Here is a 23181-nt window from a genome sequence, read left to right on the forward strand (position 1 = left end):
ACATGTTTTTACATGTATTATTAAGAAAACATCTTTCCGAACAGAATTTAGAAGAAGGCATGACTGAAGTCATAAAATAAATAAGTGTTTTCTGAGTGAAAATTAAACATCTTTTCTATTAAACAATTAAACAATTTTTTCATTGATAATGATTAATGACTTTTTGTTTTGACAATATTTCCAACTACTGATCATTTTAGCTAGCCCTAGTATTTTGTGCTTCATGCTGCAGGATTCACATATAATCTGTAACTTTCAGGCAATGGTGAGAATTAAATAGTTACGAATACCATCTGACATGAGGAAAGTCTCCCTTTCAGATGTTGTTCATGTTGTTTCTCATATTGTAGCTCACCTCCTCAAGGTATCGACCCGTGAAGGTCCCAGGGTACAATAGGCCTACAGCAACCCATGCTTGCCATAAAAGGTGACTATGCTTGTCGTAAGAGGCGACTAACGGGATCGGTGGTCAGACTAGCTGACTTGGTTGACACATATCATCGATTCCCAATTGCGCAGATCGATGCTCATGTTGTTGATCACTGGATTGTCTGGTCCAGACTCGATTATTTACAGACCGTCGCCATATAGCTGGAATATTGCTGTGTGCGACGTAAAACTAAACTCACTCACTCACTCACTCACCTCTAGGCATCCAGCGTTTCCATCATGTACAACTCTTTTCTTGTTATTTCAGAATGAGAGTCTTCTAATAGACAACTGGTGGCCAGAATTCACGCCATGTTTCCAGAACACTCTCCTTGTCTGGGTACCAAGTGGGTGGCTGTGGCTGACCTTGCCCTTCTACCTGGGCTACATGTGCAATGTCAAGGACGCCACACCTATCCGTGTCAACATGCTCAACACGCTAAAGATGGTAAGCCAAACAAAGTCATTTTGACCTATTATTGATGTTACCAAGCTGTGAAGATCCATGTTAGAATTGGTCTTCAGTGTGGCATGCTGCCAGATAGCTGTGTTTGGCTCATAACAACAACTCATGAATAACCCATGCTTGTCATATTAGGTGACACATGGGATTGTGTGGTCTGACATGCTAACTTGGTCGACTTGTCATCTAGCCCAGGGTCGGAGATCGATGCTTATGTTGTTGATCACCGATTGTTTGGTCAGGACTTGATTATTTACTGACTATTGCCGTATAACTTTGAATATTGGTGAGTGTGACATTAAACAACAAACAACAGCCCATTGTCCACATGTGATTGGTGTCAAAAACATTGATGTATGCCTGCTTTTTATGTTGTGATGACGTATGCAATAGTGTCTGACTGTCAGTCTGTAATCATTTCCGGAGCATTTCTTAAAAAGCATTCAATATTTTTCAACAAAAAATGGTAGAGATATGAAACAGAATCTAAAGTGGTTCCGTTTGGTATGTTCACATTTTTGTCATTGCCATTTTTCTTGGTTTTCGTGGAAACATTTCAGATTTAGTCTCAATCAGGAGTGGTGGGGTGTTTCTGAGCACAACTTGAAAACCGTTCAATATCTTTTTATAAGACTTGGCAGACATGTCAAACAGATTATGAAGTGGCGTCTTTTGCTATTTGCAGATTTTTGTCATTTAAATTTTTCATTACTTCCATGAGAACAATCTGGACTTTGTCTTAAAAAAAATATAGCAGGACTTTAGGATGGTTTGATCTTTCAAATATGTAGGGAGTAGGGGGTTGTTATTTTCTAATGACTCTTGTCTACCAAGTCTAGAAATTGAGTAGACATCTTACTATGTTCGTGAGGGTCTACTTTTCATGCCTACCACGATAGCACATTTTCATAATATTCTCAGTAATCACGAACTGACAGCCTTGTCATCCATTGACTCCTAGACTAGCATTATTGACTCATTGAAGTCATCATATTTTTCCTTGTCCTGACTCATGCTTATTATGCTTATCTCCTCCCTCTATGCAAAGATAGTGGAACACTTGAAATCCCTTGAAGTTCTTCTAACTTCTAACTGAAGCGGACTTACAATACATTCACTCATCGGACGTACGTCACATCTACAATGAACCTACACTACTACCTCCTGAGGTACAGATCATCAGCACTCCTGAGCAATGTTCAGCGTCTCTTAGATGTTCATCAAGTACATCAGCAACAATGCCGCAATCTTCAGAGAGTCTACTATCTACACAGACTTCTACAACGTCTACACTCAACACGTCAGATGCTTCTACGAATCACAGCCACTGCATGCACCACAGTCACTGGACACTGGCCTCTTCATGCAACAGTTCACAACTCATATGATGAATCTGATGGATTGGCGTATTGAAGAGGAACGGAAACGCCATTCAGCAGCTACAGCTACGGTTGCCCTATGTGATGGTTCATTGGCTGCACTAATCCTTTTGGATGAAGAGGCATCGTATGCACGCTCCCATTCACGGAAATCATCGGCTGTGTCATCTCGTCGCAGTTTGGATGAAGTTCCTTCATCAACTCGCTCCTTCCATTGACAGGACATCCTGCCAAGGAGGAAAGTGCTAAAGGAGGAAAGAACTGGAGATCAGGTTCAGAGTGACTGGAGTCTTCCACCCCAGACGTTCCTTTACAACCTTCAAGAGTGGGTGGACGTCTACAACGCTACTGGAAGAATTGGGAACTTCTCAACAACAATTACGTCATTAGCATCCAGCGAGATAGCTACAAGATCCCGCTACAGGCAGCACCACTGCTCACAAGAGACCCAGCATTCTTCATGTGCGCAAGGGATCAACGAGACAAGTTAACCGACGCCATATCATCTCTACTAGAGAAAGTCGAAGAACAACACCTCAGCTGACTAACACCAGGATTCTACTCCCCAATTTTTCTTGTACCTAAGAAAAACTCCAAGGAAAAGTTTCAACTCATCTACAGCATGAAGGAGTTCAACAAGGGTTATCTACTGAAACCAGAACGGGTCAGAATGATCCATCTACCACAGCTGCAGCACCTCATCCATCCAGTGGATTATCTAGCCAGCATCGATCTACATGAGGCGTACCTGCACCATCCGATACATCTGGATTTCAAGAAATATCTGTGAATCCTATTCAGTGGTTAACTCTGCCAGAAGGTTCTACTGTTTGGAATATCTTCGGCCCTGTGGCTATTTACTCGGATCACCAAACCTACATCAGGGGGGACTTCACAGCGCCTTACACCAGTACGATGGCATTCAAGCGCATCACGAGATAAGTCAACTCAGAATACAGTTCAACTTCACCATCAGGCTGCTACCTCAACTTGGATGGCTTGTGAATCTACTGAAATCAGAATTAGAGTCACTGCAAGATCTTCAGTTCCTCAGGAATCTATTCCGCACTCTGTTGAATTGTCTTCCCAAAGAATCAGTGGGTCAAAATTCAAGTCATAATAGAAGCTCTAATCTCTCTGTTACCACTATGACAGTGGCAGTGTTTACTCACTTAGCACAGGATTTGACCAGATGAGGATGTCTGCAACTATGCCCATTACAAATGGTTCCTGATTCAGCACCTCAACACCTTGGATTGGATAGCTCTGTCGGACAACATCAATCTCTACATATATGCATCAGTGCAAGGTTGGGACATCACCTGGACAAAGTGGCGGAAGGAATCTGGATGAGCAACGAACGCATACTGCATATCAACCACTTGGAGGTGAAAGCTATGATCAATGCAGTGACATCGATATTACATCGAGGGGCGTTTCGACTCATCAGTCAGACATTTGGACCTTTGCAAATAGACCACATACGTATTTGTTGACATATTTTGCAGCACTCAGCTGTGTTATCATGATGAAAATGAGATCAAGTTGACTGAATGACTATGTTTGTTCAGGCTAGAAGACCAACAACACAGATTTAAGGCTCAAGCTCGGGACTTGAATGTTGTACTACAACACCTCACGAGTGAAGTGTACGAGCCTTTAGGCCGTACATCGCTTGAATCATTAACTCAGAAAATGCTGTTTTTTTCTTGCCCTAGCGACAGCGGCACGGATGTCAGAAATACATGCTCTGCACTTCAGTCGCACACAGTTCGACTCCAGTCATCATGAGTTTGTACATCTAGGACTGAGATGGGATTTCATCGCCAAACATTAACGACCTGGACACCTGGACACCTGGACAGACAATTCCACATTCCGGCATTATCTACAGTCTTTGGGCCACATGATACACAGGATTTATCATTATGCCCAGTCAGAGTGTTGAAAGTGAATTTTCAACAAACTAAAACAAGGAGACAGTGTTTCATCTCATCTACTGACACACCTATGGAAGTATCTTGCAACACTATATCAGTATGGATGAGAGCCGTTATACTATAATGGAAGGCAGCTTTTGGAAATCAAATACTGTGTTTGCCAACCACTACCTACGGGACATCGCCATGGAGGATGTCACTGGCATTCATTAATTAGGGCCACCTGTTGTCGCACAACAACTAATGGTTCCACAAAGGTGCTGAGTTTCACTCAAACCTTTATCTCGTGACTTGTTGAGACCAAGACACTCTGCGGAATATGATGATTGAGCATGTCTTGAACAGGCTAGCATGAGTGATTATGACCCTGTACTCATAATGAAGATACTTGTACATGAGCAAGCGTTGTGACTGGTCTGGATAGAAATCTTAAGAGACAGTTGCATTAAACACTAGCAGGATGCTAGCTGATCTGCATATCATCACGTTCCAGTCACGAGAAGACTGGAGACACGAGAAGATCCTAACTGATTCCTCAGATGAATATTAGAAGAACAGGACCGAACTACGCCATTACAGTTCCCAAGGGGGAAAGTAATGGACGTACTTATATGGCAGTCAACAGAATCCAGCGTTGCCTGACCCACTGTCGTTCCTACCGAATTCTGTAAGCAAATAAGCATGATTCAGGATAAATATGTAATTTTCTGAATAAAATTGACATTTCATATTTATCCTGATTCATGGTGTCAAGCCCTCCCAACCACCCCTTGCAGGCACGCTTGATTCACGGTCTTATGAGATTTCGGAGAGAGTGACAAGCATGGAGGGTCACGTGAACGTATTGGCAGAAAAGGGCGGCTTCCGATGGTTGAGTGTATTGTATGTCCCTTGGATTGGAAGAGAACTTCAGGGTATTTAAAGTGTTCCACGATCTGCATGTATCCTTCGTCAGGATAAGTATAAAATATCAATGTCATTCCTCAATAAATGCCCAACATTATTAAACAATATGCAATTTGCTTTTTGCTGTCGATTTTCTGCATTATGATCATGTCTCATATACCACAACATATGTCATGTTTGGGATTTCACTTTCTTTGTAAAGTACAAATTCTAGTACTTTTTTGGTTGAATCCCATCTGGGATTCGAACCCGCACCCCCAGAGTCTGGCACCTTATCGCCATCACACAAAGTCAGCCACCTAGCCCACTCAGCCACCGCGACTTCCACAAAAATGAAAGTCAGACAACTGACTGTCTAGACTACATACTTTGTGTACCCCTCAGATAAGTGTAAATTGGCACAGGTCCCATGGTCAAAAGCTATGACTACATGATGCCATATAGAACCGAAATGAACTTGCAACCTTATACGACCATATGTTTAATACTGTGATGTGAGTTGTCTCACCTGGTCCATGGCCATTGCATTTGTATAGATGCCATGCCTTATGTGGTATGAGCGTACCCTTTCACCCCTGTTCCTAGTTAACAGTGATTGATAATGAACATGATGTTAAATTGTGTGTGATCCGATACTGCCATTGAGATAAGCAGCATCAACATCATGTCTGGTCACATCCAGTCAACACCAGGTCTGTCACAATGGATAGAGTTATTATAAATTGGTCCAGTCTGATTAATTTGTTGAAATACCTTGGCAACTGTTTCCTGAGATTCAGCATGTCTCCATAATGGAATGTTCAAGGTGTTGTCAACCAACCAGCTGTTATAATTACAAATATATGCTTCTCAGGTCATGGAATAGTTTTTCAACCAAATGTTTAGCTTTATTTTAGCTTTGCACATTGGCAGTGCTGCTATATTCTGTGGTATAGCCTCTCCTCCATAGCAGTGAGTCAGGGAGTATAGCTGACAGTGCTTTTAACACTACTCCAGCAATGTCCCTGCAGGGACACCTGGAGCACGGGACTTCACACACTGCACTCATGTGGGGAATCTAACCTGGGTCCTGGTGTGATGAGTGAACGTTTTAACCCCTGGGCTATCCACCACCCTGACATATTCCCTTGCTCCCTCCTTCCCACCCTCTCTCACTCACTCACTTGAATCCTAGTTGATCTGATTATGTTTCTGGGTTTGCCATCGCCATGACGGAGCCTGTGGCTTTCACCAAAGTGGTATCGTCACAGAGGTGCATCATTTAGGGTCTGATATGTAAAGGAATATTGTACACTCGCTCACCACATTCTTTTCAAGTATGCCATTTTCAGTTTTTCAGCATCTTTCTCAGTTTCATCTGCGTCGTGGATGCCTTGAAGGCTGTGAGTGATGGAGAGAAGGAAGATGTTGTCACGGCTGTTTACGTTGCCAAAGGCTTGCAGGCTGCTACATTTGTAAGTCAACTTGGAAATCTTATCAACATAGTTGCTAAAATATATCTTGAAATATATACTTGACCTGAACATTAGGAATATTTTGTTCCAATTGAGCTCCTTGTTCTGAGTCATATCTTCACACTCAAACGATCAGAACTGGTTAGTTGTGATTGTGCCAAGCTATTAGAATGTCTAGGTGCTTGTTGAAGCTGTTTTGACACCCTGAAAAATATATATCACGTCCTGCTTATAAGTCACATGCAGCCAAAAAATCAACCGTAATTAAAACTCAATTATCACTTGTTCATGACATAATGCATTGGTGACTGTGAAAAAACAAACAAACAAAATTATAAGCGTATAATCGGAAGTCAAAGTGCAATATTTTGTATTCGAAATGAAGCATCTGCCACCCAGGCAGAGCCGGTGGTTGTGCTTTCATGTTTAACAATGCCTTGTCATTGGCCACTCTTTCATTTGCTGATGGGCTTAGCCAGCTCTTTGTTTATGGCTTATGAGCCCAATAGGTGTTAATTTCAAATTGCATGTGGTCAGTAATTGAAGTTGTGCATTGCATATTGTCATTAGCAGACAGGCAGGCAGGCATGCATGTGTCTGCCAAACATTGAGTCTGCTTATCACAATCAACATGTTCTTTTTATGTAACAAGTAGATTATTTACTTGTTTGTGTACACAGAGAGACTATATACACTGTAGATTATCCCTGATGTACACAACCAAGTTTAGACTACTGCTCACAACCTCATACTCCGGGCACGCATACTGTTTCAAGCTCCACGAACCTACTCACTGAGCATGTGTTATGAGCGCAGTGCAGCAGAGCTGTTGAAACCACTTTTTCCACCAGTGCTAGGAAAAAATTATTGATTTGTTTGAACTCCGATGTTGTGAGGTTTTTTTCATCCTGTTTTTTGTCCACTTTATAGGTTGAATTGGCACTTTTGATGATTTGTATCAGAATCTGCAAAGTTGTGTTTTACGTTGCATGTGACCTTTAAATCGTTTAGCTTGGAGAAAGCCCCCAATGTCAGTTGTCTAATTCACAAATTGTCTTTTGATGTTTTTCGTTTTTTGTGCTGAAAGTCGTTTTTTGTAAATGATTAATTCTATTTCATAATTGATAATCTTGAATCATAAAGGCAGTACAATTGCTAAAACATACAATTTTTTACTTACCTTACCATAGGTCTTGCGCTTATAACCTCAAGCTCCGCTTAGAAGAGACCAGACAGTCGTTGATTTGCCATTCTCTTGAAATGCTACTTAATATATTGACCATTGTAGATGAACGGAAGTTACATGATCTCCACTTCTGTGCAAGAGCGGACTAAACAAAAATTTCACTTTTACTTCAAGTGTCTTATGGGTCAGTCATTTTTTGCTTTGCTAAGTTTACTACTTACCGGTACCTTGTCCGTATTAAAGTTGTTGTTGTATCTGGTACCGTAGGTATGTTTTTGAAACTCTTTCTCTTTTATAGGAAGGTAGGTGGGTGAAGAAGGAATACATGAATATCACCTGCCTGGCTACCTTGTGTCTCTTGCTTTAGTGTGGGGTATATTTCCCATGTTGTTAGTATCCCTCTGCTTGGCTTTTGGGGCTTTATAGTCTTATATGCCTATTTCACCATAATGTTCTTGCTTGCTTCAATGTTTATCACATTGTATCCAATTTTTTGCTTGGGGGGTGGAGGGGGAGGGGGGCAGCCATGTTTTTGATGATTACTATCTACTGTCTTGCATGCCCACATTTATTCTGCAGGGGTGTTTTCTATTTTCATAAAGTTTTTTTTTCTGTTGGTGCTATTCACTTTTTCATGTTTTACAGCTTTTTATGTATGACACAACAATTAAGTGTCAATTCTACCTGGTGCTGTTCCAGCGTTGATGCCAGCGCTGTCTTATACCATGTCTGCTATGGTGCCAGCGCTGAAGCATATGGCTTACCTAAGGCAGTTATTGCTGACTTGCTACATAAACCAGCAGTAGTGATGACGCTGTTTGCTGACTATCGTATTCCTAGCGTGGCTCCTTCCTCTACTGTCTCCCTTGAAGATGATTTTCAAGGAAATTGTTGGAGGAGCATGCCTGGTGACCGGAAGCTGAGCATTTCCATCGCACTGGGAGGACTCACTCCGGCTCACCCAGATCTTGTTGCCGATCTAGGAGCCCTTGCTGTAGTTGTCATCGCTGCTGATCTAGGAGCCCTTGCTGTAGTTGTCACTGCTGCCGATCTAGGAGCCCTTGCTGTAGTTGTCACCGCTGCCGATCTAGGAGCCCTTGCTGTAGTTGTCACCGCTGCCGATCTAGGAGCCCTTGCTGTAGTTGTCACCGCTGCCGATCTAGGAGCCCTTGCTGTAGTTGTCACTGCTGCCGATCTAGGAGCCCTTGCTGTAGTTGTCACCGCTGCCGATCTAGGAGCCCTTGCTGTAGTTGTCACTGCTGCCGATCTAGGAGCCCTTGCTGTAGTTGTCACTGCTGCCGATCTAGGTCTAGGTCTCTTTCTTTCCGGCATTCTACATTCTTCCCTGGATGTTGCATACAGTTCCTTGAAAGAGCCTCAGTCATCCTCTGTTCTTCAGCGCCCAACCTTCTACCTCGAACCAGTGTCATGATACACCTACTGTTTCATGGGATGATTAGAAGGAACAGTATTTCTCCCCAGATTATAATGAGGAGATGCTAAAGGGGACAGATGATGGTGGTACTTACCTTCCCCCTTCCGCTATCTACAATTGGATTCCTGACAGGTTGCATGATTGGCCATCGCCATTTTATAGGACTGACTACCTGAAAGCCATTAAGTTACTTTTTCCACCTCATCTGATGGCATCCGATGGTGTTGCCTTCCGGGATGCAGATTTTGCTAAATTATCACTCAACTTCACGACCAAGGCTCTGAAGTCATGCAAAAGTGATGATAAGATCCAATCCTTTAATTTCGCTGATAGTGGAGCAGCGCACAATGAATCCCTGTAGCACTTATCAATCTTTCCTCAGTTCTCCTATTGTATGCAGGTTTTCAAGATGCTAGCATTGATACAGAACTTAAGCAAATGCTGAAACCCATTTCAGTTTGGGCGTCTGTGACTTCGGAGGCAGTCTGGAATTTTTCTGAAGATAATGTGTTGAGGAGTGGCTCTTTATCTACTTATTCCAATGGCAGGGGAAAGTTCTTCATGATTTGTTGGCACACCTACACTGGCTGGATTCCTGGACCCTTGTATATGGCAGGAAGAAATCAAGATAGGAGCACCTTTTATGTCTCGCTTCCTGTTTGATGACAAGATTCCAATGGTATCCAGAGAACACCGAGGTGTCTCTGTCTACAAGCAAAGCTTTGGGTTCTGCCTTTCATGGCAAATCATCTTCAGAGGGAAGAAGGAAGCGCCAGTACATTTATAGCGCCTTCAGCAGAGGGTGCGGTTGTGTCAGGACCGACTCCGATGGACAGCTCCTTCAGCAAGACCATCCCAGGAAGCCCCCTTTGAAGCCCTGCAGGGGTAGGGGGACCTGCAGGTGTCTTACTCAGGTCGCTGAAGATGTGATCCACCCCGATTCGTACATCATGTCCCTAGTCATGCCTGTTCATGCTAATCCGGTAGACAGGAGACTGGGGATCCTGGGGATCTTCTAGCCCAACTGGACAGTCCTGGAAGATCCATTTGTAACCATCATACTCAAGACCACATATTGCCAATTGTGGTGCTACTGACTACAATGCTCCAGTCACGCAAGTATACTCCAGACTAGCACTCACTCCTAGCAGACACCATTCTGACTGTGCTGGATGAACAGTGCTAGGACCCCAGTAACCCTGGAACAACTTCGAGCCAAGCTTGCGCCCAAGGTCTGGCTGTCCAGCCTCAACCTTCAGGATACCTTCCTGCACGTGCCCATTTACCCTCATTACAGGAAGTATCTGAGGTTCATGTTCAGTGGGTTCCACTGCCAGTGGAAGGTGCCCCATGGCTTTTTACTCAGACTGCTTCACTGATCACCTACTTCTTACATCTCAGGGGCATTAACTTTGACCCTTACACAGACGACTGTCTCATGAACCACCTTGACTCTCAGTTGCTATGCACACAGTTGGATTTTGTCAATTGTCTCCTAGACCAACTGGGGTGGCTTATCAACGTCGGGAAGTCTCATTTGGAGCCATCCCAGGAACTGACATTCAGAGGAGGCTTATTCCTGACTCTGTCCAACCTTGTCAGGATTCCCCAGGATCAATGGAGGAAGATAGCCAGCTTCGCCAACCAAGGTCTGTCCCAGCCTCTTTCCTTCAGGGAGTATCAATCCCCCTTGGGTCTCCTCACCTCAGCCCAGGACTTCATGCTTAGGGCCTGTTTGATGCTCCAACTGTTATAGCAATTCCTTCTGCCCTACATTCAATCGGATGATCTGCATGCAGGGATTTAGTGGACACAAAATCCTGCATCCTTTACGCTTAAAAAATCACAAACGCCGCAAGAATAAATGAAAGCACACCCCCTGGGACACAGAAAAATATAGTTACCATTGTCATGTCAGTCGAAAGAGATATGCAGTTTGACATGTTTATTTCACAAACAGAACAATGAAACCGATTTGCTAGCGTGTTTTATCAACATCAACTTTCATTTTGACAGGAAATTCCCAAGCTTTTTTAATCGAATGCTTACTGAGCATGCACTAACCTGTCACCTTGGCAATGACATAAGCAGCGCATGGGCATTAGTCTAAAAATAGCAAAGAAATCTCCAAAGAAATCTTGACGACTGTCAGCGGATTATTGATCAAAGATTTTGGTTAGGCATAATGGCGAAATCTATGCAAGGTGACTTGAGAAAGTTCTTCAGTGGAAGTGAGTCCAGTATCGATACAACTTTTTTTTACCCCAGGACACCCAAAATTTGTAACACTGCGTCCCTGGGACACTTGAAAGTCCAGGTAAATCCCTGTGCATGTCTGATGTCTTCTGCCTTTGCATCTCCATCCTTACTTTGGATGACAATCATGGCCATCTGATCGACCTTTTTGTGACTCGATTCACCAATTAGCTCCCCCTGTACGTGTCTCCCAAAGAGGTATTGACAGTCAATGCCTTGTCCTTGTCTTGGGAGGGTCTGGACGAGTACACCTTTCCACCACCAGTTCTACTGCCAGCGGTCATAGCTAAGGTCAAGCAAACGGAGAGGATTCATCTACTTTTAGTCAAGCCTTGGTGGACATCCTGAACGTGGTTTCCGGACACGCGCTGCCTCACCGACGGAAATCTGCAACAGTTACTGGAGTGGTCTCACCTGCTCCAGCATCCTCACACCCCTATCCGTCTCTATTTCATCTGAACGGTTGCGCCATTTATAGAAATTCCCCAAGATCCCTCTATGACTTCTTTTAGGAAGTTCTGTGCTCAAAAGTCCAAGGACCCGTCGTCACCTCCTCCTCAATTCATTGCAGAGTTCGTCCTTTTGCTTAGGAAGTCCTGATGTGTCAAGGGCAACACTATAGGGGCGTATTTGTGAGCATTTAACTCGGTTTTGCGAGTCAAGTGCGACATACAGATAGATATCCAATGTGCTGGAGGTTATTGCCATATATCTTCAAGCTGGAAGATCAGAAGGTTTCGTCCTCTTGCTTGGGACCTTCACATCGTTCTTGAGCATCAGTGGTGTCCTCCTTTGGTCAAGACTTTTCTCCTGGCACTCAGCACGGTGGCTAGAGTTAGCGAAATTTCTGAACTGGATGTCATCAGGTGGCATTTGAATGATGCTCAAGATCTTCCTCATCCTTCAGCGAGTAATGCTCATGAGATTAGGGCCTTGGCTTCTACCATGACTCTCCACAGGAACAGTATTGTTTTGGCTATCATGGAGGGATGTTTTCAACAGTCTTCGCTAGCCACTACCTGTTGGATCTGGTGGTCGAGGATGTAGAGGGCCTCCAATTCTTTGGTCCACTGGTGGTTGCCCAGCATCTCACCTGACCTTCCACCCATTAGGTAACTACTTCTCCTTACCTTCTGGTCTTAAGGATCACTCTCCCTATCGGTGTGCTTGTTTTCTTTGGGTTTCCATTGGTTACTATCTGTCTCTTGTTCAAGTTGTTACCCGTGGCTAGTCTTCTCGGATTCCCGAGAATGTGGTCTGAGTTTGTTTTGGGACAGTTCTTGGGAACCCGACACTACCATCCTACTGTTGAATCCTTATGCATAAGACCTATGTTAAAGTAAGTTAAGAATTTATTAAAATCTAAATATTTTAGATTTTTAAATACCTACCTTACCATTGGGCGGTAACTTCCAACGCTGGATACTACTTCCCTTTCTGAGCTCTTCAGACCTGTTTTTGGTAAAAATGAATTTTTCTGATAATCTGCGCTTGCGTAGGAGTGGAGATCACGTCACTTCTGATCCTGTACAATTGTCAATACCTGAGGTCACCATTCAAGAGAATGGCAGATCAATGATTGTCTGATCTCTTTTGAGCGGAGCTTGAGGTAATATGCATAAGACCTATGGTAAGGTAAGTACTTAAGTACAGTCAAATCCCGATGGAATTGAATTGCTGGGGATCAAGTAATATATTTGACTTTTCGATGTATTTGAGACATTGGTTTGTGTACGAGGATAGACAAAAATATGATCAGATATTGAACAGTTTCTTTATTCAGCACATCATATGAAAATATACCACACCAATACTCAAGGCTACATAGATAATGAAAACATTTCAATACTAGCACAAAGAAATACAAAATACATGTACCTCTCAAAATCCATATCTATGGGCAATCCTGCCAGTCCTTAACGCTTTCAATACTGATGATGGTGGTTCAGTGGCAGGATATGTGTTATCTTAATCATCAGATGATCACTGATTATACCAAGTAATGTGCTAATTCTTCCTTTTCTGTAAAATCACTAATTTGCCTTTTGAACTCACCTGTCACAGGCGAAAAGTGTGAGCTGCACTGGTTTGTTAATTGGATCAGTCAGCTACACGAATCAACTTTTCATTGACTGACTTCGGCTTATGTATACAAGATTGCTGTTGTGTGAATTTCATGGGACCAAATTTCCTTCTTGAGTCATCGTGTGTATGTATGTAAGGAATTCACATAACTGGAAATCAAATGATGAGAACTATAACAGGGAAAGGTTGACACTGACAGGTACGTCAGGTTATGCATAATAAACTCATCAAAACAATTTAGGGAACACTGATATTTTGGAATACTTTTCTTTGATTACGTTTTGAAGTTGGAAAATGATCATTTTGACATAGAATGACTTCTGAAATTGTGAGTCTAAGGTTACTGGAAGTACATTACAACCAGAGCAAAGCTTTTGAATGATTTTGAGCCCCGTAAATCTGAAAGTGATAATCTCCCATTTTCATGGAAATTTGGGTTGCGATCTACCCAATAGAGCTGCCAGAAAAATTGAAAATGTGCACTTTCTCACTTGTTCGCAGAATACACGTTCTTCAAGGGCTTTGTGTGCGAAATTTGGCTTTAAAAAGAGTGAAATGTGCGAAAATGCATCACATTGTTCAACATGCCTCAACGTTGACACCTGAGTATTGAAGAATGAGCTAGAGCTATTGGCTCCAACGAATCAAGGTTCTCATTACAACACAACAACAGACGAGTTCTTGTCTATAGACGACCTGGCGAACGCTTTGCTGACGTCAACGTCTGTGAGCATAATGCTTTTAGTAGAGATAGTGTCATGGTTTGGGGCGCCTTCTCCTATCATCAAAGAACCAATCTCTACGTCATCAATGGTAGTCTCAATGCAGTTCGTTACAGGGATGAGATTTTAAGGCCACTTGTGATTCCTTGTCTGAATGCAATAGGCCATCATGCAGTTTAACATGATAATGCAAGACCTCACCGTGCACACATAGTCAATGACTTTCTTCGACAAAACAACGTCACTCGAATGGAATAGCCTGCATATTCTCCTGATATGGCACCGATTGAACATGCATTGGATCTGTTGGCCAGACGTGTTAGAGAAAAGCACCCTTCTCCCCAAGATCTGCATCAGCTCTCTCAGAGGCTGACTCTGGAGTGGCAGGCTATCCCACAGAACATGTTACAGACACTAGTAACCTCCATGAGACGTCGTTGTACTGCATGTGTGGCTACATGAGGCAGTCACACTCGTTACTGACTTGCATCTGAGCCTTGATCTTCAATTTTGACCCCAGTGATTTTCATGACATCACCACATGATCATGTTAGGAAATATTGAGAACTCATGATGAATTTTGATTTCATTACACTCACAAAGTAATGAATTTACCACTTCTGTCTTTCTCGTTTGTTCCTGTCAGCTTTTATTCATAAAAAAATCAGTGTTCCCTAACTTCTTGTATGTATTTGAGACACCGGCATTTGACTCACTGGGATTTGACTGTATCTGAAATATTTAGATTTTAATAATTTTGTTTGAAATCTTTTTTTTGTGTGTGTATGTGGACAAAATTTAATGAAATATCCCAAATGATAATGTGTACTGTACACTTGAATCAGGAATTTATTGTATTGTATACTGTTACCTGTTACAGCTCACATTTCTCTTCAACAAATTGTGATTTCCATGTATGCCACATTATACATCTTATCTTCAGTTGTTGGCAGCCATTTTGGTTCAGCTGGAACGCAAGCTTGGGTTTGTCACGTCTGGAGTTCAGTTCATTTTTTGGTTGTTGACTTCACTCGCAGGAGTTGTCCCATTCTACAGTAGGATAATACAACAGGTAGGTATAAAATACAACAGGTAGGAATATATGTCAGTCTACAGTAGGATAATACAACAGGTAGGTATATATATATATATGTCAGTCTACAGTAGGATATTACAACAGGTAGGGATATATGTCAGTTTACAGTAGGATAATACAACAGGTAGGGATATATGTCAGTCTACAGTAGGATAATACAACAGTTAGGGATATGTGTCAGTCTACAGTAGAATTTACAACAGGTAGGGATGCATGTCAGTTTACAGTAGGATAATACAACAGGTAGCGATATATATGTCAGTCTACAGTAGAATATTACAACAGGTAGGGATATATGTCAGTCTGCAGCAGAATATTACAAGAGGTAGGGATATATGTCAGTTTACAGTAGGATAATACAACAGGTAGGGATATATATGTCAGTCTACAGTAGAATATTACAACAGGTAGGGATATATGTCAGTCTACAGTAGAATTTACAACAGGTAGGGATATATGTCAGTCTACAGTAGAATATTACAAGAGGTAGGGATATATGTCAGTCTGCAGTAGAATATTACAAGAGGTAGGGATATATGTCAGTCTGCAGTAGTATATTACAAGAGGTAGGGATATATGTCAGTTTACAGTAGGATAGTACAACAGGTAAGGATAAAAATGTCAGTCTACAGTAGAATATTACAACAGGTAGGGATATATGTCAGTCTACAGTAGAATTTACAACAGGTAGGGATATATGTCAGTCTACAGTAGGATAGTACAACAGGTAGGGATATATGTCAGTCTACAGTAGAATATTACAACAGGTAGGGATATATGTCAGTCTACAGTAGAATTTACAACAGGTTGGGATATATGTCAGTCTACAGTAGAATATTACAACAGGTAGGGATATATGTCAGTCTGCATTAGAATTTACAACAGGTAGGGATATATGTCAGTTTACAGTAGGATAGTACAACAGGTAGGGATATATGTCAGTCTACAGTAGAATGTACAACAGGTAGGGATATATGTCAGTTTACAGTAGGATAGTACAACAGGTAGGGATATATGTCAGTCTACAGTAGAATAGTACAACAGGTAGGGATATATGTCAGTTTACAGTAGGATAGTACAACAGGTAAGGATATATATCAGTCTACAGTAGAATTTACAACAGGTAGGGATATATGTCAGTTTACAGTAGGATAGTACAACAGGTAGGGATATATGTCAGTTTACAGTAGGACAGTACAACAGGTAGGGATATATGTCAGTCTACAGTAGAATTTACAACAGGTAGGAATATATGTCAGTCTACAGTAGAATATTACAACAGGTAGGGATATATGTCAGTCTGCAGTAGAATATTACAACAGGTAGGGATATATGTCAGTTTACAGTAGGATAGTACAACAGGTAAGGATATATATGTCAGTCTACAGTAGTATATTACAAGAGGTAGGGATATATGTCAGTCTACAGTACAATTTACAGCAGGTAGGGATATATGTCAGTTTACAGTAGGATAATGCAACAGGTAGGGACATATATGTCAGTCTACAGTAGGATATTACAACAGGTTGGGATATATGTGTCAGTCTACAGTAGGATAATATGAGGTCCTATGTCCTATGACTTTCAAAGATATTCCAGTTTGTATGCAAAATTACTTTTTTTCTGTTTAAAGGGAAGCGGATGTTATTTAGATTTGCATTCTTCTACATTTCTTTCTTTTTTGTAACATTTCAGGAGTACAACGATAATCTGTTCAGATTTGCGCTTTTCTATGTATACTATGGGTTTGTGGTGATTGCTCTGCTCCTCCACTGTTTTGCTGACAACCCAAGGCGACAGGGCTATTACCACATGGGGAATGTAAGTCAGATACCTCTTCAATAATAAAGTTATGTTGTTTGTTAATAAACATTGATTTTATTTTCTTCAGTTACATAACTGTTCAATGTGTAAACATGTTTTCTCAAATGCCACAAACCACCTTGTAGACCTTATGTGAGCCCTGTGTGGAACCTATCTTGAATAACCTTTTTATTATCTGGTGCCACATTAAACATTAGTTATACATCGTTTACAATGAATGTACTATAAAAGCTGATTGTATATATGTATATTACAATTAATTGAAACACATGATAGGGATGCCAGGCCAGACTCCAGAATCGCTTACAAACATTGTTACCTAAGGGTAGAGGGTATTTCCTGTTATATGTCTGCATGTATGATACTTCTGGTGCCAGTGTTTCCAATGTTGTCTGTTTACATTGAGTGTGACGCTCCAGACTTGTATACTCCCTAGGTTCTGTCACCTGAGACCAGGGCTTCCTTCCCCAGCAGAGTCACCTTCAACTGGATCAACTCGTGAGTGTCTGGATTTATCATAGGGGGTTCTGGACTGGATTAGGTTGGGTGGTCACCATTACAGACCTCTGTTATCTGTTACAGACTGCTGTCTTTTGTTAGAGACTGCAGTCAAGTCTTACAGACATCTGTCATCTGTTACAGATTGTTCTCTCCTGTTACAGATCACAGCTATCTGTTACAGACTGCTGTCATCTGTTACAAACTGCTGTCTTCTGTTACTGACGACTGTCATCTGTTAGACTGCTCTTTGCTATTTAAGCTTGCTGTCTTCTGTTAGTGACCACTTTATTCTGTTACAAACTACTGTTGTCTGTTACAGCATTCTGTCATCTCATACAGAAAGCTGTCTTCTCTGTTCTTGACTGCTCTCTTCTTTTCTCTCTGACCACTGTCATCTGTTACAGACTGTTGTCTCCTGTTACAGGCTCAAATTTTGGTTCTGTTGTTGGCCCAAAGACTCTTGTCATCTCTATGTGTGATGATATTTTTTTTGTTTCAGGTTGTTGTTCAAAGGGTATCGTAAATCGTTGGAGGAGGAGGATCTGTTTGAGCTGCACCCGAGGGACAAGAGTGAAAAGGTTCTGCCCGAGTTCTGGAAGGCGTGGATGAAAGAAGTGAGGAAGGCACAGATGAAGAACCAGAAAAAGTAAGGGTGCTCTTCACAGCACCTTTCCTTGTATATTGAATTTGATTGGTAGAGAGGTACTGTGGTAGTCTAGTGGTTACAGCATTGGCTTGTCATGCCAAAGACCCAAGTTTGAATCCCCACATGGGTACAAACTGTTAAGTCCATTTTGGTGTTCCCCGCTATGATATTGCTGGAATATAATAATATAAAGCATTGTAAAACCACAGTCAGTCAGTGATTGATAGACTGCTGTCTTGTGATGAGAATTAGGTTGATGACCTCCTGATTGGAAGCTGGGTGTCATGTTCAAGGTGACAAGGTTAGGATGACATCTGTGGTAGACTCCATGCCCTTGTACACTCACCGGCAGGATCACTGAATTGCCATTACCAGAGGCTAGTATTCATGTAGCTCAAATATAATTGAGTCCAGTGTTTAACAAACAGGAATGCAAATAATTAAATCCCATCAGGGTTTGATACAGAATCAACTTGATTCAATGGTGACTGTGATGTTTCAGAGCCAGGAATGCTGTATCCACCCTCCACCACAACCTGATGCAGGACAGGGCTGCACACGCCTCGGAGAAAACACCCTTGCTGAAAGCAACCCACACCAGCAACAGTGACGTGTACTTCAAGGACAAGGACAAAGACAAACCTCAGCTGGTGCAGCCATCTCTTTTCAAAGTATTGGTGAAGACGTATGGGTTCACCCTCTTTATTTCCCATGTATGGAAGGCTGTCTATGACTTGCTGTCCTTTGTCAACCCATTGCTCACAAAGTAAGTTACAAAGTTGGTGGAAAAATGGAAAGCACTCACATGGTCATGTTTACTCACAGAATTATTGATTAAAGTCTATTAGAATGTATTTACCATATTCCTAATGTGCTGAGGCATGCCATTAATGACTTAGTGTTGTCATTATCTGACTATCTAATTTCAAAACAAATGCTGCAGGTTTTTGATTCACCTGAAGATATGCAGCCTCCCTCTAGTCACAGTACTATGCAATATATATTCTTTTATTTCCTCCGAAGGAGAGTACAAGGACATGGAGAAGTATTATTTACATATATTTACAGATAGATTAGGCAGTTTTAAATACTTTGCTATGCACTACAAAAAAATAGTGGTGAAAATGGAATAACTCTCCTTGAGTATAGCTGGCTGGTTTCTTTATCGATCTGCATTGGTGGGTTGCACGACAACAGACATGCAGCAATGTCTACATCCGTCTTTCTGTGAAGACATATGCATAACTCAATGGGACCAACACAACTGATGTCAGGCAACAGGATATCCCTTAGGTTAGCAGCCGGCTCATATTGACATACACCATACTCTGACACACAGTTTGCACACTCATGTGTCTCTTCCTGGTCTCCATGACACACATTTTCTGATGATGGATAATTGCTGCTCTTTTCATTTCAGGGTAACCCTTTGAGATCGGGTGGATAGTCTTGAAGTGTTTGTAGGTCAGGGTCTCAGTTGAGACATGTGTCCCAGTAGGTCACCTCCATTTCTGTTGTTTTTCAAATATGCCTGACTTTAGAAAATTCTCCATATGCATCAGTAGCCTATGTTTTCTGAGGATTCTGTTTATTCTGTCTGGAATGAAACCAGCACTTGGCCATTATGTCTGTGTAAAAAAAAAAAAAAAGCCTGGTCCTGAGGATCTGGCGTGGTAGGAGATGCTTCTTGTTATTACATAAACTCAATGTTTGTAAAGAAGAGGAGGAGCTTCTTAGCATCAATATATGCTTCCAGTTCCATGAGCTCACTGCATATGTCAGTTCTACTGTGGCGAGGGAGGCCTTGTATCAGCTTTAGGGCAAATTGTTGTGCTCGTTCTAGTGCTAGCATCTCATGACTGGTAATATTGGTCCACGGTTCACAACCAAATAGTGCTTTTGGTATAGCAACTGATTGCAGTAGCTTAGATGATGTCATCGGACTTAGCCCATGTGGATGACAACCTGATCTGGAAAGTGCCATTGTGGTCGATTTTAGTTTGGAACAGCTCTGTAGTTTTCTCTCCCAGGAGTTGAATTGGGAGTTCAGGATAATCCCAACATGCTTGATCTCTGACACTGCTGGAACTACTTCCTTGTATAGACGAACCTGTGCCATCAGCCTGTCCTTTTTGCCAAACCGAATGACTTGGGCTTTGTTGGTGAGGTGAATCTCCATGTTGAACAGTATTCTTGACAGATGTTTACCATGTCCTGTAGATTTGCGTTCACTGGGCTTTTTAAGGCGATTTTATCCGCCTGTGTTGGTGCCGCAACATGAAGGTCAAGAATCATTGCACCTTTCTTACTTTGTTTGAGTGCAGATATGCATCATACTGCATCCTCCCTCTAGTCACAATACTATGGAGTAGTAGTGGGTAGCACCACAATGCAGGAATACCGTGAACTTTGCCCAACAGTCACGTGTGTCTAAAGGATGGGGACACAGGTTGTCTGTGGGAAACAATCCTAAATAGATGGATTTGTCCTGTGCCTGGACCTGATTGATTGTCATTTCTATGTTTCAGTGCCCTGATTGCCTTCATCGACAACCGAGCCAACGAACAGGAATGGAAGGGCTACGTGTACGCCTGCTCCTTCTTCCTTGTTGCTGTCACTCAGTCGTGTTTCTACCACCAACACTTCCACATCAGCATGACGCTGGGTATGAGGATCAAGTCTGCTGTCATATCAGCTGTGTACAAGAAGGTCAGGCTCATTCAGTAATCATGTCTTAATCTCTGTCTTACACATCATGACTACCTCAGAAGTCTAGTAGTTAGCGTTTCCATCCAGTCGCAGTATAATTTGTCTGCATGGGGTATTCATGCTTAACTGTTGCATGTTATCTCTCTGCCATATAGCTGGAATATTGCCAAATACAGTTTAAAACTAAACACTCACTCAGTCACACTCTTACTTCGTTTCAAATATTGGTTCATGTAACGTTGTTTATGGTCTCACAAAACAACAGTTGAGGTGGGGTTGCTGGGTGGTCATTGGCTGCTTGTCACTCAGAAGGTCCAAGTTTAATTCTCTGAGTCTTTTGTTGTGTTGCTCATCATGACACTACAGTCCATGTTGAACCACTGGTAAAAGGAGGTGAAAGATTTTTCTTTTGACAAGCATTGATGTCCTCATCTGTGTTACATCTGTAATATTGTTTTATGTAGCCTAGAATGTCAAATCTTTGCATGATCTCTAAGTAACACTTTGTCTTGAAGAAGTGCTGATTTAATCAGTGACGGTATTGGGTGGGTCAGGATGGTTCTGTAGCATGGAAGGGGGTCAGAATGAGCTTGAAACAAATTGTCATGGAAACAAATGACACCAATCAGAGCTCTTTCTGGAACAATGCTTAAGGAGCATACAATCTTATCAAATCATGTGACTTGTTGCAACTAATGTTTCCTTCATCGTCAACAGGCTCTGACTATAAGCAGTGATGCGCGGAAGGAGTCCACAGTAGGAGAGATTGTCAACCTGATGTCTGTGGACTGTCAGCGTCTGCAGGATGTCACCGGGTACTTGTACGTGATCTGGTCGTCACCGCTGCTGATTGCCATCGCACTGTACATGTTGTGGGGTCTCCTTGGGCCATCTGTCATGGCAGGACTTGGAGTGATGATACTTCTGTTCCCAATCAACGGCATCATGGCTGGGAAGCTGCGCAAGTACCAGCTCCAGCAGATGAAGCTGAAGGATGCCAGGATCAAACTGATGAGTGAAGTCCTCAATGGCATCAAGGTCGGTGATGTTGTATATTTTTCCTTAGCCTGTCTCATGCCTATTTGCGTGTCTCCCTCTTCTATCTGAAGTTTTAGTGAAAACTTGAAATCCAATGAAGTTGCCTTCTTCAATGGAAGTCATAATGACTCATGAGCACCCTCCCTTTCCCCCATATTTTGGTGCCAATAGTAGTCACGTGACCAGCCATATTTGTCACCCGTTCTTCGCCCAACAGGAACGTTGTGTGGGTGACTTGGGGTCCCTATATGGCATATTTCTTTTGTTTATTTCAGTCTTTAATCCAAATTTTGCTGTGTATGGTTTTTGGTCTGTATATTTCATTGTATGATGTAAGAGTTGTGTGTGTAAATTACGTATTTTATACGTGTTTGCAACTTGCAATCATGGTTCTTACTTTGTTTACATTTTGATGAAAATTTGTTTGAGTTGTAGATACTAGTTTTCAGCATCTGATACACACTGTTTATGTCCGTCTTGACTTTGGTCTGTGCTTTTTATGTCCACTGTGATCTTTGTCTACACTTAACATCTCAAGAATTTAGTCAATATTTATTTGCTATTCTTAGATGTGCAAGGGACAAGATAAAACGGTATCCATCAATCTGATGTATCTCAGGAGTGTGACACTGATTTGGTGGTGGATGCTGCACCGGCTAAGAAGAGATCTACGTCAAGGGATTCATCTGTGTCAGAGTAAACGATCTAAATGATCTTCATTGCAGATGAAAAATATTGATGAACCTTCTATACTTCTACCAGAAGTACCTATCACCAACGGATCAAAACCTGCTCCAAAGACAAGGACTGCTATTGCAACTGTTATGCAGCATAAATGACCAGATGATTTACCTTTGGCGCAGACATATTCAACGAAGGATGGCAGTACTGCCAATACAGTGCACCTTCAGGAAGGTCTACATATTCAGCGCAGGAAGTTGATCCCAGACTCGTCATAGAACAGTTCACACAATGTATGATGACTGTTCATGGAACAGATCACAGAACTCATGATGACTCTTCATGGAACAGATCACGGAACTCATGATGACTCTTCATGGAACAGTTCACACAATGCATGATGACTCTTCATGGAACTGTTCACACAATGC

The 23181-nt window shown here is 42.0% G+C and overlaps 1 protein-coding gene across 1 annotated transcript in view; it reads left to right on the forward strand.

Annotated features, from left to right (window-relative positions):
* LOC137286507 (multidrug resistance-associated protein 1-like) overlaps positions 1 to 23181 on the forward strand; it is a 103969-nt gene that overhangs the window by 6373 nt on the left and 74415 nt on the right. The window contains exons 2-10 of the mRNA XM_067818425.1: positions 698 to 877; positions 6449 to 6571; positions 15199 to 15327; positions 17047 to 17172; positions 17612 to 17673; positions 18176 to 18322; positions 18825 to 19088; positions 20851 to 21031; positions 21749 to 22069. Of these exons, the coding sequence (XP_067674526.1) occupies positions 698 to 877; positions 6449 to 6571; positions 15199 to 15327; positions 17047 to 17172; positions 17612 to 17673; positions 18176 to 18322; positions 18825 to 19088; positions 20851 to 21031; positions 21749 to 22069 (1533 nt within the window). The remainder of the gene's footprint in view (positions 1 to 697; positions 878 to 6448; positions 6572 to 15198; positions 15328 to 17046; positions 17173 to 17611; positions 17674 to 18175; positions 18323 to 18824; positions 19089 to 20850; positions 21032 to 21748; positions 22070 to 23181) is intronic.

Source organism: Haliotis asinina, chromosome 1, assembly GCF_037392515.1.
Source record: "Haliotis asinina isolate JCU_RB_2024 chromosome 1, JCU_Hal_asi_v2, whole genome shotgun sequence".
NCBI classification, from domain to species: Eukaryota; Metazoa; Mollusca; class Gastropoda; order Lepetellida; family Haliotidae; genus Haliotis; species Haliotis asinina.